The 20,700-nt window shown below is 37.3% G+C and overlaps 1 protein-coding gene across 1 annotated transcript in view; it reads left to right on the forward strand.

The window, feature by feature from the left end:
* The first annotated feature begins 390 nt into the window (after nucleotides 1-390).
* Nucleotides 391-20,700, forward strand: part of FMN2 (formin 2) — a 165,634-nt gene continuing 145,324 nt past the window's right edge. Inside the window, 2 exon segments of the mRNA XM_040599133.1 lie at nucleotides 391-2,390; nucleotides 19,828-19,994. Of these exon segments, the coding sequence (XP_040455067.1) occupies nucleotides 443-2,390; nucleotides 19,828-19,994 (2,115 nt within the window). The 5' untranslated portion in view covers nucleotides 391-442.

Raw genomic sequence — 20,700 nt, forward strand, 5'->3', positions numbered from 1 at the left:
ATCTACCTTCTCAGAATACAAATTGTGGGAGTTTTTTTATAGTGTAATTACCATAATGCATTGAATTTTAAGCGCAAGTCTTTAAAACTGTGGAAAGAACTTTTTGTTTATTATCTTTCTTCTATCTACTTTCAGAGTGTCTTTCATTTTAATTTTAACTATCATGTTTTTGTGGCCTTTAAAAGGTAAACATGTAAATCACCAGAGGTACTGTGCAATCTGTCAAAGTAGCATATGCTTAAGCACCTTATAAACTATTAAATAATCATAATATTTCTCTTTCCAAGGTTATTAGTTTATTCTTTTAAACAACTGCAGAGTAATTAAAGTACCTTGCTTTAACTTTTTTTTTCTTTTTTCTTTCCCCCCTCCTTTTCCCTCCAGGAACCTGAACATTGAAATTCTGAAATTATAAATGATTTGGTGACGAGCTGAGCTTGCAATGCAGGCAATAAAAACCGTGGAAAAAGAAGTCACTTTTATAAAGGAAATACTTTTTAAAGAGTCCTTCCTAAAGGAACAAGAGTACAGCAGAAGCCCGGAGAGCAAGCAGCAGCTCTGTGAGCAGCAGCCATTGGAAGGAGCTGTCTGCAGCTCTCAGTGCTGTACTGAGCATGTCCCAGCGGAGCCCAGTGCAAGCAGCACATTATGCAAAAAGGCAGCTCTAGCAGATGGGAGAGAGGCACAGCAAGCATTTGCTTCACTTGCATCACCACCGCTTGAAAACAAACCTGGATCGCTAGAGGGGATATCGCCGGCAGGCCAAAGGAATGAAATCCGGGAGCATGGCTTGATTGCCGAAGGTGTTGCACTGCGAAAAATCATGGGGAATCAAGATGGGAAGCTAAAGAAAAATACAGGTGATGTGCATGAAGGAGGAGAGGATGCTTCTGGGCCCAAGGATACAGATGGCACAAAGAAGGTATCGGGAAGCAGAAGGGGACTGGGGAAGCATGCAAAAGGAAGTGAATCCGGTAAGAAGAAGGGTAAGTCGGACTCGAGGGCCTCGGTGTTTTCAAATCTGAGGATCAGAAAAAATCTGTCCAAGGCTAAAGATGGGAATAGTAGTTCACGGGAGGATGTTTTGGAAAGCCAGGCCTTGCAGGCTGGAGAGCTGGACAGTACTCATTCAATTGTTACGAAAACTCCAGATATAAGCATCTCTGCGGATGAAGGGGGTCTCTCAGACACAGATGTTGAACATTTTGAAATCAGAAATGAAACTGTCCCAGCTGCGGCGGAGACACAGGATGGACAAAGGACCAGTTCTGGCTCTGATACGGATATATACAGTTTCCATTCAGCCACAGAACAAGAGGATTTGCTTTCTGATATCCAGCAAGCTATTAGACTGCAGCAGCAGCAGCAGGGGGCAATTAACATTGGAACTGAGGATCTTGTCACCAAAACAATGGGCCGACACATGGCTAATTCTCAAGCAGCCCCCTTAGATTTTGAACGGTTTCTTTCAGTAACTACCACTGACAAAGAGAGGAGCCCAGACAGTGAGGGGGCTTTTCCAGTGGTATCTGAAACTGCGGAAAACATTCCTGTCTCCTGTGCAACTGAACGTGAACTGAAAGAAACGGCAAATGGCTCGGGCTCTCCTGGTAACGGCTTGTTTGAAACACAAGAACGTAAGCTATTGATTGAGGAAAAGGAACAGCTCAGTGCTGGAATGGATGCTGTAGCTAGTGAACTAGAAGATGATTTAAATAGAACTGCGGTAGAAAACGGGTCTCAGACACACAGCTCCACACAACCCTTCCCAACCTCGGTAGCAGACGCTGAGACTAAAATTGCTGAAGTGCCGGCTGTTGATTTGCAGGGCTCAGTAACAGAGGATGGTGTTTCAGATGCAGTCTGTGATCATGCTGCTGACACTCAGGAAGGGAAACACACTCCGTCAGCCGGTCAAGAGGACCTGCATAATGGTTTATCCACGGAAGTGAAAAATGGCATTATGTCCTCCGAGGGGACAGCAGGCAGTCCGATGCTTGGTTCCCGATGCTTTAAGCCCTATCTAATTAATCCTTGTTACATCAAAACCACAACTAGGCAACTGAGTTCTCCCAACCATTCACCTTCTCCTTCCCCATCCCAGAGTCCACTTTTTTCAAGGAGGCAGGAGTCCTTTCACAAAAAAGAAAAGGTCTCAGTCAAGAAGCAGAGGTCTGCTAGTTTGGCAGGTTTATTTAGTCGTTCCGCAGACTGGACAGAAGAGGTATCTAATCACAAATGCGAGATAACGCAGAAGGTGGGCTCTGCAGGCTACTTGGAGCACAAGGGGTTTAGAGAGAAATTTCAAACGGAAAGAGTGCCTTTGACTCATTCAAGAAAGTCCTCAGGGGTGCAGGCTTCTACAGAGACATTTCCCAATGTCTTTTCAGGTGAGTGACATGTATTAAGGTTTTTCTCCCCAGAATGTCTTTGAAAATATATTTAAAACACTTGAATTCAGCCTTTTGTATGTACTATTGTCTTTACTTGTGCTGACAGTTTTAAAATCGAAGGCCTGATCTTGCAAACACAGTCACATTTCATTAGCAAGCATAGCCTCTCTATTCAGTGTCAGCCTGGCAGTACTGCCAGCGAAGGAAGTGCATAACTCCTTTTAAGTTTTTCTTTCTGCTTCTCTCCTTTATCTAAATCCCGTAGGAAAAAGCTGGATGCCTTAAATTATTCCTGTTGAAAAACGCTAAGAGCTGCACTGTTGTAGGCAGACCAGCTCTCTGCATAAATAAATGCTTCAGATGTGAAGCTTTCTGTAACTGTGATCCTGTTGGGGGTTTTCTTGTGCTAGGCACTTTTCTGATGTGCTGTAAATATTTGAAAGCTGCACCTGGTGTTAGACTGAGGCAGCAACGAGGATTTGCTTAGTACAAAAAGGAAAAAGCCATGCAAGCACAGATGGACAGCACTACAGAAAGGAACCAATTTCCCCTTCAGAAGGGGGAAAGTAGAGAAAAAAAAACGTTAATGACTTGAAAAGGCAGCATAAAATGGAGAAGGGAAGGGGAAGGAAACTGTGGGTAGTACAATTTGGTAGCTGTGGCAGGCTGCTGCTCAGGCTACATAAGGTGACTCATTCAGGAAAGCATTCTTTTACTTTGCTTGTTAGGCAGCTTGCATCCTCTCTCAAAGGCATAGGAATATAGAGTTTACAAATTGAATGGTGGATATAGATAGTTATATTTTCCTGCACTTTGAGGGGTTTTTTTCCCCTTTCTCTTCCCTCCCGCCCCATTCAAAGTTTCAATCTAAAGCTAATGTGTTCACAAATAGAGAAGGCCTCTGCCACGTAGGAGGTATGTATACAGCAGAAACTCAGGAACATATTCCATTTATTTTTCACTTAAGAAAACTGTAGAACTAAGAGAATACAGAGAACATGCCCTGCGAGCATCCGTTACAAGATTAAAACAGTTGCATTTATAATTGGGTATGTTTTGAATGGAAGTCTGTTCTAGATGCAAGAGCACAGTCACCGCATATGTACTTGAGCTATTTGCAAAACAAGCAGCGAGAATTTTTTTTGTGCTTTTATGAAAACTAAACAAAATCATATGGTTTAGGAAGGGAACAATGACATGATTTACAAGTCACATGTAAGAGAACAGTTAAGCTATCAACAACTTTTGCATAAGGCGACTATCTTGGTTTATACTGTGGATTTTAAAAAAATTATATAACTTATAATCACCTGCATTTATAGTTGCTTTCTTTATGCACGTTCTACTTTGTTTGACATCACAGTAATATTGGTGAATGAACCTGTCTAGAAACAGCAATTAAAATTAGTGGCTTTTTTGCACAGCAGGAGTTTGAAATATTCAGGTAAAGCATTAAGATTATTGTCCAGGTTCAAATCACAAAAACACTTTCATTCTTCAGTAGTCTTCAACAGAAATTCCCAATTTCAGTCTTGAAAATTAGAATTCAAGTTTTTAACACAAAAAAGGCCACCCCCCTGTGAAATGAGCTGAATCTTCTTGTGTGTGTTTTAAATCCCTTCCACCTGTTTTCACGGATTTATTTCCGGGCACCTCTATGTAAAGTTTCACAGTTTGAGGTGATCATTACTTTCAGATTTATAGCATATAAAAAGCACATTTTTTTTGTTTTGTTTGGTTTTTACTATGGACATGAGGCAGATTATAAACAACTCTAAGAGCAAAACTTTAAATTTATCATCAGCAATTAGACTTCTTTAATGGTGGTGCTATGGTGGAAATAAATTTTATGTGGCAAGCTTCAACAACATGGAATTACTTTTTAGAGACCTGTTTTCCAGGAAACAGACTTTTTTCACATTTCTTCACAAGGTTTTGATTTACTTATTAATAATTTTTGTTTTATCATGTTTTCCCACCAACATTTTAGATTGTTATTGTGAAGGGACCAACGTCCAATGCAACAGTAGTTCTGTCTCTTATGGAAATTACGGTGACCCTTATTTGCATGTACATACCAGCTGTCTTTACAGGCACAGGACAATTATACCTTTCAGTTCATGCAGAAAAGCTGGTACTGAGGGAACTGGAAATGACGTGATAATGCTTCATCTCTTTTTGATAATTCTTATTTTTAAAACCATACTTTCAAGCTGAAAATTATCAAGCATATAAAAATAACAGCTAGTGTATATAAAATGGGCACGAAATGTAACATTAGCACTTCCATAGATTGACTGCCATTGCTGTAAGAGCAGAAAAACCTCTTTATTTAAACCAGCCTGCACAGGAACAATTACAGAAATAATTTCCCTGTAATTTGAATACTGCTTCTGAAAAATGTTTTATTTTAATTGCGTGCATGAGATACATCAATTTGGGAACTACCATCAGGCTTTTAGAAATAACATGCTTTGTAGTGGCTCATTTCTATCATAAAATAAATAAATAAATATCAGCTTCTTGCCTAGAGCATTAAATCCCATCTTGCTGTGCAGTGACTGCAGTGTTGTTCTGCATTTCTAACTAGAATCAAGTAAAATATTCCACAACACTGTAGTCATCTATGTTAATGACAGCAGGTTCTATGCAGATGACTGGCCTACTTTTGCCCTATGTTGTGGCTTGGCTGTGTGCCATTTGGTTTTCACAATGATCCATATGAACTCTTCTAAGGCTGTTTTAATGTAAAATGTAGATGGAGGACAACAACTGGAATGGTAGAGACTGTGTATTTTAATTTTGTTTTATATAAGAAATAATTAAAATATGGCATTTCAGATTTGATGCATTGGCTAAAAAAGTAGTGTGGACAATTTTACAGGTATTCCGTAATTCAGGGATCAGATCTATTTCTTTTATGATGAAGACAGCTGTATTTGAAATTGCAGTGACAGTAATTACAAGTTCTAGATTACCTGATGCACAGTGGAGCCATGGCTTTTATGTTGTGGTCCCTGGAGGACAAGAGCTGAACCTGAATGAATAGGGTTGGCACTCTCACTTCAGTATGTGGCAATGAATGATTTGTACTAACATTAAGAGAGGATCTTGTTGGGAAAATGAAGTTGATGTTTCCAAACATTAACCTAACTGAAACGGAAGAGCTAACAGATTGATTGAACAAGGAGTTTATCCTTGCATTAATTTGAGGTGCAGTGATTGCAGAGGAGCTAGTAAGGGTGTCTGTTACATAAAGTGAATGTAAGAGTCCCATCAGCTGCCCCAGATGGTAATTAAACTTGACCCAGGCAAACCTATGCCCTTTCTAATCTCTGTTGGCTGGCTGTAACGCACTTGCTGCATAATGTCTTTCAAGGAGATCATTTATCTTCAGATTTCTCTTCAGAGATTTACATTTGTCCTGTTTTAGCTGCAAACAGGAGACAAACAAACAAAAGTCCTGGTTACCATAAAACAAAATCTAAAGTCAGTCCCATGCTTGTGTGCTCACAGTCACTTTCTGATTTCCATGGCCTGCTGACTTGCTTCTCACAAAGGCCACTTTATCTCACTTCTCCACTGTGCTAATGTCATCTGCACCCACTTGCAGTTCCAGTGCTGTGTCTGCAGGCATATACAAAGGTCTTAGTATAGATAAATATGTGAAAACTTGAAAAATCAGGGTGAAAGTTTGTTTCTGAGACATAAATTATGTTGTCTTAGATAATTTTTCAAGGTGGTGTTTTGTTTTTCATTCTGATTCAGGTGACAATGCACACAATATAGATTTGTATCTCTTGGCATCCTGTGGAGGCTATTTATCATGCAACTATTATTTAAGACTACTTATGGTTTATGGTTTCTCTGATGATGTTTGTTAGCAGTAATACAAATTTCTTTTATCAGATGGCAGGGCAGTGTAGCCTCCTCTTAACTAATGGAGCTACCCAACAGCAACCCTTCATGTGATACAGGATCACGCACTACACTGAATGTTGCTAGTAAGCACCTGTAGGGAAAGGTCTCCTCTGTTTGCCTAGAAAACCCAAACCTGAGGTGGAGGGAGTGGGAAGGCTGCAGTACTGCACTGCAACTACAGTAAAATGTATTTGAAAATGGACTGCCATATGTTATTGAAAGGCTGCTGAATGCTAATAAGTTGATTTAATGTTACACTGCAATATGGGAATCCCAGTGACATGAGTAATGTCACCGGAATGCAGTCCTACCACAGACTTGTTTTGAAGTGATCTCATGATTAATGCTTTTATCTTTATCTAGAACTTTATTGGGAGCAGGAGGTTTTGGTTAAGGGGTTGAGTGCTGCTTCTCTTGGACAAGCCCTTTCTGAGCAGCAACCTGGTTCTGAAGTCTGACTGGCAGCCTGACTCTAGTCTGGAGTAGAAATCTCTTGTCTCAGTTGCCTGTTGGTCTCTTTTGGGATGCAAAGAGGGAAGGGAAAATGGACAGTTTATAGCTGGAGGTCCATGCAGGTCTGCTTGGATCTGAGACACAGTACCAGTATAACAACCATCACATATGGGATCTAGCTAGAACTGGTCATTAAAGGGCATTGTGTGCTTCAGTGATTTCTGTGAAAAGATCAGTGGATTATTCCAGGGGGAACAGTTATGTGGAATTGAAGCTTGAACATATTTCTTGGATCTAATTGAGCTTTATTATTTTTTTAAATTATTTATAAATTATTTAATAGCTTGAGGGGGTGGTTTGTTCATTAAACCCCCCCCCACACACACAAAACAACTGTGTAGGTGTCTGCACTAAAAAGAATCTATTTCTTTAAGCAGGCCTTGCTTTTTTCTGTATGCTCTAATGTGCATAGAAAAATAAACCTGTAAGTGAAAAGCATCTCTAGGAATATTTTAGGCTGCCTGCATATAAGGGATAAAGTTCTAATGTGAATCATAGTGATAGAAAATGCAAAAATGCTAATTACCCAAGGTATTTTGTTTGTGCTGTAGTTTAAGCTCAGGATATGGCCAAGTGTATTGCTTATAAACTACTGCCAAAATTTGGATTTACATAAGGAATAGTGGTGATGAAGCATATATGTGTAGGCGTTTCTGTGGCTGTGGCTTTGATTATTTTTAGGTACATTTAAAAACATCCTTCTGTAGCAGTTAGGGATAATACAACAGTTTCTGGAAACTTACTTTTATGCACACAGTTTATCTTAGGGGACGAGGCGCGTTGATACAAGGGGAGCAGGGCAGAAGCAGTGAGAAGCTGTGAAAGGAAAGCAATGGAAGGATGTAAGAACTTAACATGGTGTCACCTCATTCCTGCCTCTTGATATGATAATACAAGGCCAGTTGCATTTCATTAAGTGCTTTAGAAAAGGCCAAAGTGGGATAGGGAGCTGTGTCACTATTTCCTTTAAACAGCAGCAACTTTCTGTATTCCTACATTGCATTTCCTATAATGGAAGTTAGGGACAAGGAGATGGTCTGTGTTGCCTTGAGTACAAAATGACTGTTCCTCATTTTATTTCCATATTGCTGCTGTCCAGAATAAGTTTTCTTCATACTGGTGGAAACAGCTAGGATTTCTGACAATGACTAGGAAGTGAGTTCTGTTTTCTGATGCAAAACTTTGTTTTATTCTCAGTTAAATACACAACAAGACTTCTTTCATCTGTAGATGTATGGATGATAAAACCATAAAGTCAGTTAGCAGTTCTGCAACAGTAAGAGACAGTGGTTATGAGATTGTGTGTGTGCATGTGTGTAAACAACATCAGAGTTATAAAAATAAATGCTAATATACATAAAATTAAATATAAATATATAAACACAAAAAAATACAAAAATGCTTGAGAATTTAATCTTTTCAGTGTTTTGACATATGCAGACAAACAGTGGCAGGAAAGCCTAGTCACAAATGAAATTTATTATTGAGATGTTATTATTTGTCAGTAAAAGTATCAATTGGTTTCAGGATCCATAGGAAATTTATCAGGAGTGCCAGAGCTCTGAACCTGGTGTGAACTTGAATCAGGAGGAAGCATAGATGACTTTACTGTGGAACTAATTACAGGAGGCAGCTTTAATTCTAGAGTTTATTTGATGACAAAATCTGGCTCAGATGTCCCTTGAAGATGCACAATAGGCAGTATGTACCAGGGGAAAAGTAACTCATATGCTTTCCTCGCACTGATAAGGAAAAAATCACTGTACAAAAGAAGTTAACACTGCAGTAACACTATAATTAACTACATTAACATCTGTGAACAGTCATGACATAAAAGTTGGTTTTCATTAAAAAAAGAAAAAAAAAAACCAAAAACAAAACAACAAAACCAAATCAAAACCAAAACATTGCTTTCATAATAGAGGGTGTGTATCTAAACAGTATTTTGTCATGCAGAGTCAAGACAATGCAGTATGCTGAGAAATAGCTGAGGGAAATATTTGATTCCATCAATGAAAGAACATGAAGATCCAGTTACAGAAAGGAGGGGTGTTTTGGTTTTGTTCAGATGGTCTAGAAGAATATCTGTGCAAATATGTGCAATTGTATGCGTATGTTTTTCATGGAACATAGTTCTAATTTTCTGCTTTTCCCCTTTCTTCATCTTACTTTTTTTTTTTTTTTTTGTAACGGATACAAAGAAGAAAATCTTTTGTACATTGTGATATATATTAAAAAGTCAGCAGTTATTAAAGTTGGAGCAGAGTGCACAGGTCTCGGAGAGGAAAGAAAGCTAAGGCATGCTAGGGGCTCTAATGAGTGGGTTGAAAGAAATTTGCTATTTTTGTCCCACTTCAGAGGCTTGCTAATTTAGTTCAGTCATGTTTTGTGACCTGTGGCTGCTTAAGCAAATACTTGGATTTACTTCTAAGGTAGAGACAGGCCAGACTGCATTAAATGGCAAATGAAATGTAGAACCATTGGGAATAAATAAGTCTTACAAAATCAGGTTGTAAAGAACAGTGTGTATCAGTTTGGATTGACAAAAGACTCTGTTAGTAATAGTTGCCCAAAAAGACATTAAAGGAGCTTCTTACTTTAAAGAGCTAGACAGAAAAATTGTGGCTTTCCAGCAGTCTGTGAGAACCTGGCACAGAATATTGCTTTCACATTGCAAATCACCACAGAAACTGAAAGGGTAAAGATGGACAGAATTAAATACTTGCTGAGAGGAACCTAAGCACCTGGAAAACACAACATGAAAGTTGCCAAAGATGCATATGGTGCCTAAAAGATTCGGTAGACAGACACATATTGGTTCTCTTTTAGATAAACCACTATAATTAGGGAAGCTTTAGCAAATATACCTCTGTAATCTACAGTAACACTGCGTTAGAAGCTGAAGAGAGAACAAGGTGAAAGGAGACGTGTCATAAAATGTTGTGGGAGGGTGAACTTAGTTTATATTTTTAGAAAGGTGTTTTGTACTGTGTACCACTGCTGTATCATAGTTGGGGAATTGTTTGGTATTTAAAAACTTCAGCTTCTGAAAGATATTTAGTGACATATAAGATATATTCTTACCTTTCACTACATATAAGATATATTCTTACCTTTCACTATATATGTGATATATGTAGTGAAAGGTAGGGATAAAAGCATAGTTTAATACTTTGTCTCAATTTATCCTGTTATACGTATGTCATATATCAAAAAAATCAGTGTGGGGGAAAAGTGTAAAACCTTAGTCACTTTGCAAACAAAATTTCAGGGAACTTAATGTTCAAGCTAGGGAGGCAGAATGCTTCAGAGACTTGCTAATCTGCAAGAATTCTGAAAGCACTGTCACAAGCCATCACAAATACTTTAATATCTTTTGAAGCTCTGGTGATAGCAAAGTTGTTATACCTGCTTTTAGAAAAAGTACTATATTGTTGTTGTTGCAAATGATTGAGGCAATTTCAATCATCTTAAAATTGACTGCAGCAACAAACAAGGCTTTGGAACAAATCCTGAAGGAGGAAATTATAAGATATAATTAGCTATTGGGTATATGATAAAAGGGTAAAGAAAAGCAAAACTAAATGCAGCGTGGTTTTAGCAAAGATCAATAAGACTACAGTGATAACTTTTTATGTGCAGCTGCTTTCTAGACAATGCAAAAGTGGTAGGAAGAAAATCATCTGAGTTTCCGTACAAAATGGCAACACTGCAGACCACTTACCTGAAGGAAATTACTGGCGGTTTTGATGAACGACTCTGCCATGTTACTTCACTGCCACTGGGAAACAGCTTTGCTTTGGCCTACTGCTGCCTAGTGTTGTGATAGATAGGCTTGGCCAGGCTGCTGAAGTTTATTGCATAATTAACAGAGGAGTGCAGCTAGGCCCTAACCTTTGGGTGCAGGACTTGATGTTTTCATTACCAAGTAAAATTTTTGGTAAATTTTTGTGTTGCTGTATTGTAACACAAATTTCAAAATTAGGAACTGGGCTGTCATTGGAAGTTCATTCATCAGGATGAAGGTCTGCATTAGCTAGGTTTTGACTTGACTGCTTTAGCTCCTTCAAGCACAATTTGTGCAAATATGGAATATGTTAAGTAATCTTTACACAAACCATTGAGGGATATGTTGAAATTGGTGTTGTTGCCATGTCTCATAGTCAGCCCAAGTTGAAAAAACTGTTTCAAATATGGCTTTGGTTCAATCAAGGGACACTACGAATAAACAGTGAGTAGGGGTTTTTTTGAAAACTCTTTGTAACATCCTTTCAAAGGTGGCTTTTAATTTCATTAAACTGGGACCTTTCCTTGTCATCTTTATTTTTGGAGAATCCCGCTTTCAAATTTTACCAGACCTCCACTTTTTCCATCAAGGCATTCCTGGAAGAATTTCAGGGGCATTTGTATGAGATGCCGCTTTTGACCTGCGTGTACTGTGGTGGCCCTGGGGACAGCAGCAGGATTCTTTTGCTAGTGGCAGCTTGTTCCTTTGCTTCCAAAAAGGAGCACACACACATGTGTTCCCTGGCTTTTTTTGGGGATGTCTCAAACACTTGAAGCTGTTAGCATTATGTGATTCTCTTTCTGTAACTGCGTAATGGGTGGCTTGTTCTAGCTGAGTGAGTTGAAATCTCGATACAGTTATTCAAGCTGTCTTGCACAATCTGGAATCTGTTTAAATGATTAGTGGTAATTGTGGGGCTAAAATAAGGGAGGGAAAATTGCTTGAGTTACACAGGGGTTGGTATCTTGTGGTTCTAACTTAGAACTACTCAGGAGTTTTCATGGAAAATTTTTGACAGTTAAGAAAGGGTACTAAGAGACGGGATAGTGTAAAAGAGATTCAGACAGCTTGGCAAAAGTAAAACATGGTTACTGTGATAATCAGGTGCAGAACTGAGATGTGAAATTATTAAATGATAGTTTTGTTCTAGTTGTTTGAAGAGTCTATGAATGTAATCAATCGATCGATACATTCTTCACTGGAATGTAATAAATACATATTTTTTTTTCTTTGAAATTGCATTGAACTGCATGTAGGCAGGCATAGAAAATTGGGGGAATGGGGGAGATAATGTTGATATATATCTTTTTCTTAATTCTCTTGTTTAGACAGAGTTTCTGCTTTTGACTACTGCCTTTAAAGATGATATGCAGGTTCACTTCATACCATCCATGTGAACAGAGCCAGGAAATCTGGAAGCAGAACATCAGAGAAGCACAGTCCTCTCAGTCATTTCCACACATGCCTAACTTTAGTAATGCTCTAAATACTAAAATATAAGATATAAATATATATTCATATAACACATTAATATATAGTGTATATATATTATAGTAATATATAATGTAAATATATAACTAAATCTCTATATAAGCTCTATTCTTTTTTTCCCTTAGAAGCCTATGTTTGTATACAAGCAGTGAATGCAGGTATTGGCTATTACGCTGATAATAAGAATAAAAGGAGGTATCTTCATGACAGAACTATATTGATTTGTATCATAATGCTAAACCTTGAAAAGTTTTGTTACTTTTAAGGTTTATGTTACCTGGAAATTAGGCTTGCAACATATTTGTGTTTATTCGTAGTGGAAGGATTAGATTTATTTTTTTTCTTTTTGTTATGAAACCATGTTGTGTGTACAGGCCTGTTGCTTGGTGGGTTTTCCATGTTTTATGTAACAGGCTATGAGAAAACTGTCACATGGTTTTAGGAAAGTATCTGTCAATGAAAATTCAATCTCTCAAAAAAACCCAAACAAAACCAACAACAAAACAAACAAACCCAAACCCAAAAAATAGAACAACAAAAACACACACATCCCCCCACCCCCCAAAACAACAGCAACAAACCCCAGCCAAAACAGACCTACAGCATGAGAAATCTGGAACAGTTTCCCAATCTAAGTCAGCAGAGGATTAGAAGATCTGCAGTGAAAAAGAATAATAAATGAAGTCTCTAATCCTGGAATACTGGGCGTAATCTCCCAGGTCAGTCTTCAGGCAAGAAAGATGCTAAATTAATTTGTTACTTTTTAGTGAAAATGTATATTTAATATGTACTTATGCAGGACTTGGACATATTATTTGAAGAGAAGAGATGGCTAGAATGATTTCCAGTGCTGTTTCATTGCCCAGATTCCATGTGCACCTTTGAAAACCTCTTTTTTTCTCAGCAGTCCTGTGTTGCACATTATATCTAGGCTGTCTGGTACAGTTAGCTGAAGAACATGAAATTTGGGAAGATTAGGAAATTAAAGGAAAATACTAAAGAAATGTAATACTTTTGATCCGTCAAGGGAGGTATTAATTTTATATATGAAATACTAGTCACTCAGCACTTTATGTATTTGAGACCTAGGAAAGTACATTAAACAGAAAGGTGAAAATGAAGTGTGATTGATTTGCCCCTAGTAAATGATTCAGCAAGTTTTGCTGTGTAGTTTGGGAGAATATGAATGAGTAAAACTTGGACTGCAAAGTATTTAAGAAATTACATGTAGTTGCAGTTACTAGCTCATCTACAGCTATGGAAATCTTTGCAGTATTTCTGTCTATTGGACGTGTTTGTCCTCTTCCCGCATTCTGGGGAATGTTTGGTGCTGCACAGTTCAGGTGCTTTGCCAGATTGTTTAGGTCTGTCTTAGTTATGACCTTGGTGATAAGATATGTAGAAAAGGAGACAGACAAATACTGGAAGGAAGGAATGCTTTAGATATATATGGGGTAGCAGATATCTGAAGTATAGTATTTCCTAACTTTTCAATGATGTGGAAATGGGCCTTTTCTTTTACTATTGTCTGTTCTGTCTATTTTTTTTATTTATTGAACTATGTTCATAATTGGAGTCCTTTCTAAATGAAAAACCCTAAGAAGGCTACATTTATTTTTTTTTATATATTGTAGGACTAATAGAAAACTGTTAGCTCTAATATTCTAAATGAAAATTCACTATTTTTACCATCTCTTCTTCCTTTTTATTTTTTTTTTCTTCTGTGTTATCTCCCAAAAATAGAGCAAGGCCTATGGTACTTTTGTCTTCAAAGCTTATGAAATCTTTTTGCTGTGTAAGCATTTCTGATCTCACTAAACTGGAAATAATAATTTAAAAAAAAAAAAAAAAAGAGTAAACTGGGGAAAAAGAAGGCAAACTGATTTCAGCTTTTGAAGATGTAAGCAATACGTGCATGAATGAAGTTAACCCTTGATGTAACTCTCAATAGGGCGTTCAGAACTGGTGTTACACTGAAGCTGTTCACTCTGCTTTAGGAAAAACTAAACCAGAATGACCATCTCCGGTCAGGTTAAGATGTGCTGATGCAGCTGCTGTGCTAATGGTGAAAGTGTGGTGTGGTGCTCTGGTTGCTAGAAGAAAAAATCATGGGAGACCAGCAGAAGGGGGAGCCTTTGGAATATAACTCATCTTGATCATTAGTCTCAACTTGTGTTCACTGACAGTTGTGCTCCTGGGCTTTTGCAAATGCAATGTAAGGAGAATAAGAGACACATCTTTAAAGATAAATGTGAGGTTATAACAGCACAATCCTCAGGGAAACATTATTGCAAGCTCTGCTGTAGTGCAGTGCCTCAGTGTGTGTGTGTGCCTCAGACACCTCTCCAGGCCAAGGGAGAATTTGTGGCTGTGTCAGTACTGAGTGGGATTATTATATGAAATTATCATATGCATTTTATATAGCATACATAATGATATTTTACAATGCTTCGTTATCATACAAAATAATATTTGATATTATGAATGAATTTTGGTGGGGGTAGGTTCCTTTTTCCCTCCATCTTGCATTTGAGTAAATATGGTTGCAGTAAATCTGAAGTTGAAAATGATTATTCAAGAATACAATTACCTGCATTTTTCAGAAAGGGAGACAGCATAAATGGAAACCATACTAGAACTTTTGAATTTTCATTCTGCAGTGAATAGCTTACATGTTCCACAGAAGTGGTTTTGATGAACAGTTTTATTCAAGTCTTGGTCATAGGGAAGGGATGAAGACCTGTAACGTCATATAGGAGGTGACAAGATCATAGTGCTGCCTCTTCATGGGAACGGGAGGAAGCAGCAGATGACATGGAGGTGGTGAGCATGGAGTCTGGAAGCTGAACCAGAAGACCCAGGTTCAGCTGTGGCAGCAAATGTATCACAAAATATCCAAAGAAGGCCAGAGTACCTGATACTTAAAACTTTAATTTTGTGTTCGCATTCTTTTACTTAATTAGTTCTGTAATCCTTTGTAAGAAAATAAAAAAAGCCTTTTCATCCCTTACTGGGATTTAATAAGTCATTCTAAGCTCCTAAAAAATAACTTATAAGTTTATAGTTATCTTATTTGCTGAAGGGTTTTGGCAAGATCCTCAAAATACTGATTTAAGTTTGAAACTTAGCTGCAGTTCTCTAATTCAAAACTTAGTATGCCTCTCATCTCTCACCAAAGTAATATTTAAGGGAAAGGTAAGAATAAGCTTCAGAAAATTAATCACCTGGGATATCTGGGAAGAAAATTTTGTTTAAAATACAAAAAATAGGAACTTAGATCTCTTTCTTTTTTTCTTTTTCTCTAAAAGGTTGAGACATGTTGCTTCTTTAGTATTTTCATGACATGTAAATGCAACCAGGACAAATTGATTTACCATTCCACGTAACCCTGTAAAAGCAATCAGATGATCGCTTAATAATTATGAAAATATTAATCATCTAATTATTCCATGTTACTTGCAACCATCTTCACTTATAGAAAGTATCATTTCATGGAAGTTACAAATATGAGGTGATTAAATATGTCTGAGGAGAAAGGCTATTGTTGCTGCATTTTATTTATAAACCAAAGATGAAAAATTGTACCTCAAAATCTTGCAGTTGAAGTTGACAGGAATTTAGCCTATACATTAAATATGGCTGTGATTTTGGTTTTGCTGTTTAACTAATAGATGCAAGGACTAACATTGTACAGTCAATTTCATGCATATAGACACAAAGTCATTTTAATTTAAATTAACTCCACGGATGTGTAGTGCTGATCAATAGTACGCTGGCAAGCTATTTCTGGTTCCAAACAGAAGCAGTTAAAAGCCTGTGGAGTACAGTGCTAAAGAGATATTTTGCAATACCTAAACAAAAATATAATCCTTGTCTTGCCCTGAATCAAAATCATAAATGTGATTCCAGTTGCTCCTTGAATCTCTCTTGCTTTGGCACCAGTACAGGCACTGGTAGGGCCAGAGGGCAGTTAGGCAGGGGCAGATTAGGCACCAGCCTACCCAGGCTGCAGAGGATCTACCCTATCTCTTACCCCCCCTCTCTCTCACTGGGATGCTTCCATTGTAGTGACAACTGGCTTGTAGCTGAAAGTATGTGAAAGAGAAATATCAGGTGCCGTTAACAAGGGAGGAACTACTTCTTGGTAAGCAGAGACGTTCAAATGCTCTCCCATGTAAAAGTTTCAGCTCTGTCTGGAGCTCAGTGCTGCAGCGACTCCATCCATCGGGCGGTGCAGCATGGTGTGGTGGTGTCTAGAGGAAACGAGTGACATTCTCAGGTATTAACGCACTTTCCTTTGGTAGGGATTACTTCCTCGCTGGCCTTCAAGGAGAATATGCATTGTCCTTTTTATAACTTTCACTGGGTTTTATGTCTGACAGGGGGTGGCTTGTTCTGACACTCGTAATGACCATTTAATTTGATGACAAGTCCTAGCTGGTTAGGCACAAAATTTCAGTGGTTTAACAGTCTGTTATTTTCCTCAGTGCTTTAAACATATAACCCATTCATTGTTGATGCAGACTTTTTTTCACAGCTGTTTGCAGTGAAACTATGCTCTATGCATTGAAAATTGAGCTTTCTTTCAGCTTGCATTTGGTAAAATGTGTTAACTGGCAAAATGTATTTCTGTAATTCAAATTTCTGTGTCTGTCCTCAGATCTCCATAGCAATTCTAAGGAACACACAAGCTGCGTTAGAGCACAGCAATATCCGAACGTTGTTACCTTGGTGTTGAGAACCTTTGGTTTTTTGCTTCAACGGGCATTTCATGCAATGGACAGCTTAATAGCACTGAATCTAGAGTTGAATGATTGATTCCTTTAGGTTAAAAAGCACTGACTAATATAATTATTTTTTACTACCCTATTTATTCAAAGACTACTAATACACTGGAGAGAATGCTTTAAGTTCAGATGAGCAAAATAGCATAAGTAATACAGAGTACAGTAAAAGAAATTAAGTTCATTAATGACTTTTTTTACATACATGCTTATTCTGTATTGTAAGAAAGCTAAAGTATGTTTAAGCAATATTTAAGAATAACTAAGCAACAGTAGTTGATAACTGCTGTACAAATTAAACAGCAACTGAATGGTGACTAGGATTCTGAAGGAAGTATTTGATCTTGAGGGAGACTGTTAAGAAGTGTTACAGAAATTAGCAAATGAATGGGTGGATTAAAGAAAAAAAACCTGCCTCATTTCCTGTTTTGTCATTTACGGATGTTATTCCTGTTAATTAGGTTCAAGCAAAAGGGGGGGGGGGGGGCAGGCAGGGCAGAGCGGAAAGAGAGCTATTCTGCTTCTGGATGTGCAGAAGAAGACTATAAACATGACTAGATTATTTACATGTTGAAACATTCAGACAAAAAAAGTATCAGGTCTGACATTCAAAAGTCATGAATAACATTTGAATATTTAATATGGCAAGAAGAATGTGTCATTTTCTCACATAGTCCTATTTTTTTGTGTGTGCAGAGTGTTCTGGTGTTGATTTTTTTTTTCTTCTGGTACGTGTAAGGCATTGGCTTCCTCATTCATCTTCATTACTTGCAGTTTCCTATAACTTGACAACTTTCCATGCTGTTGAACTTTACTCAGTGCTAAAAGGGGATACTGTGGTAATATGATGTGCTTTGCCCCAGGAATGCTACCAGAAATGCTAGCTGTTGGTGCTTTGGTGCTAGTGTGATGCAAGTCTTGTATTCTAATTCTTTTCTAGAACTTGTTTATATAACTCAACCTCAGTATTTAAAACCAGGAGAACCCATTTATTTCAGTAAGAGGCCAGTAGCAAGGGTATTTTTTAGTGGTCTTTTACAGCACCACTAAGCATTGGCAACTACAACCCCAAATTAAAATTACTAAACCAAATCAGAAACATGTCTGGCAGCAGCTCCTTATTTGCGCTTTGATTCCATGGCTTCATACTATTGCCTTTCCTCACATAGGGGGTTGCTGTACATTGCTGCAATGTTGTTAAAAATCACAGTGCATATCAGTCAATAAGAAAGCCAGTCTTCAATTAATTAACAACTTTGAAGATTTAACAACTAAACTGTACCTTTAGATAAATAGATGGGTAAGTTGAATAAGCAATTATGTTGCTATCACCTTATAAGTGGTGAAATCAGGGAACAGAGGAAGACTAATCAGCAAACATAACAAAACTTGTGTCTCTTACCAATTTATCCCCTAGCTTATCCCATTAAATGTATTGTATTTTGTCAAATAAAAGGCTAGGAAACCTGGACTAATAATTCAGAATTAACAGATCCTTAGATGCGGAGAGGAAAATCGTAGGAAGAACTTGCAACATTTTAATCTATTGTTTACTTTAGTCTTAGCATTGCCACATAAAGTTAAAATAATACAGAAACTTTGGGCTAAATGTCACTTGCAATACCCTTTTTAAATTGCATCCAGATGTTTAAAAGAAAAATATTTTTGGTAAGTTCAGAAAGCCTGAGAAATTTTACATTTTTAATCAACATTCAGACAGAAATCTTGCATTCCTATGTAAAAAAATAACAGTAGTATTGACATTATTGTTGTTGTTATTATTGCTACTTAAAATGATAATAAAATACTTTCTTAATGCAGTATGGTTTTTTTCTGGAGAGTACCTTTGGCTTCCAGTGAGTGAATGGAAAAATCATACTATAGAAACTGATTTAGGTACAAATTGTATTCAGTTATTTAATATTAAAACATTAAATTAACTTTATTACTCCATCTGCCATTTCTCTTCCAGTAGATCTATTTCATCTCTATCTATATCCTGTAAATCTGAACTTTGGCATCTTTTGACATTTTAGAGCTTAATCAAGCAATTTAATATTCTTACAATATAGATTTTACTGCAGCCTGCGTATGTAACTAATTTTTGTAGTTTTTTTTCTGGCTAGCTGCACATAGCATAATGGTCTTTCAAACCTCTGGCATAGTCTCTTGCAATATACTTTATAACATATGCCCTCCTTTCATGCTCTGTGGTGAGATAACAAAGAAAACACTTTGATCGTGAAATCTGGTCCTATAATAGGAATAAGTTTCTTCTCACTTTTTAAAAGTTTTACTTCTCTGTTGTTGCTTGTGGTACTGCATCTTAGTTTGGAGCTGCACTGGAGCTGTATTAAATACAATTTTTAAACAGAAAAGTTATCAGGGTGTGTTTTGTTTGGTTGATTGGTTGGGTTTGGGTTTTTTGTTGTTATTCTTTTATTGAGAGTTTCCTCAAAGAAATAGAGTAATATCTTTTAAAGGCTATGATCCTTTTATCATTCAAAATACAAAAGTTCACTCTAAGAGTTGGGGGATTTGATTCTGTTATAACTTTGTGTGTCACTCTTGGAAAAATTTACTTCATTTCTTGGTAATATCTTGGTTTTCCCATCAGGACAATGACATAATACAAATAAATAGGAGACTGGTGCTACAATAGCATCTCATGGCTTTTGTTCCTACTCCATGGTGCAGCCAACATAATGTATATTTTCTTGAATATCCTAATTAATCAGGCTACAGATCAGTTAAAATTATTATATAGGAGTATTCTATATTAAAGACTTTTTATCAGATACTTTTTTCAATAATTCTATTTTCGTTTCATTATTTTAGTTCTGATCGTTGAGATTTTCAATAGACATTGTAATTCCTTAATCTTCGTGTCCTATAGAAATCTACAAATTCTTATTGATCTGTGTCATCACCTTGACAGGACGAACTCTGCTGGAAAAGCTCTTCAGCCAGCAGGAAAATGCACCACAAGAAGAAGCTGAAAAACTGTGTTCTCGCATTATTGCAATGGGTCTTTTGCTTCCATTCACTGACTGCTTCAGAGAACCATGTAATCAGGGTGCCCAGCAAAGTACACCCACGTTTGATGTAAGTACTGAGAAGTTATCTTTGACTTTGTTGTTGGGTTTTGTTTTTTGGGTTTGTTTTTTGGTTTTTGTTTGTTTGTTTGTTTTGGTTTGGTTTTTTTGCCAAGCAGGACATGATTTATCAATGACTTACCAGTCAGAGAATTCTGTTAGTCCTTCTAATGAAAACTGCCCTTATGAGAGTGGTAAGCTATTTTTCTGTGCATATACACTGTTGTATCAGGTAAGCATTAAGTTTGAAAAGATGCTCTCGTTACTTTATTTCTTATCTTTTTAACTCATATCTTAGCCTGCTAGACTGTTCTTTACCTGTTGTTTCCTTTAAGTCTTTTTCTTTGAATCAAAGTGCTCTATAGGACTACTGAAATTTCAATCCAATAGCTGCTTCACCAAATAAATTAAAGGAACAACAGAAAACAGCATGTCACAAAACTTTACAGAACCCAAACTGGGATGTCTGTGCTACATAATTTTGTCCCACTGAAAAGACTTCTGGTATAAGATAGTGTAGGGTTGAGGGCAAATTTGCTGGCATTCCAGTAACAGTATCGTGCCTTTCTGCTATCTGGCCAGAGTGCTGTTATTTGCCATGTTTGCATACCATCACAAAACTGTGACATAGACATGGTCTAACATATTTTCCTTTCTCTTGCCTAATGGATTTAACATTAGGATGTCTTTCTACTGTATGACACTTTTCAACCCAT

The sequence above is a fragment of the Falco naumanni genome, chromosome 6, assembly GCF_017639655.2.
Source record: "Falco naumanni isolate bFalNau1 chromosome 6, bFalNau1.pat, whole genome shotgun sequence".
NCBI classification, from domain to species: Eukaryota; Metazoa; Chordata; class Aves; order Falconiformes; family Falconidae; genus Falco; species Falco naumanni.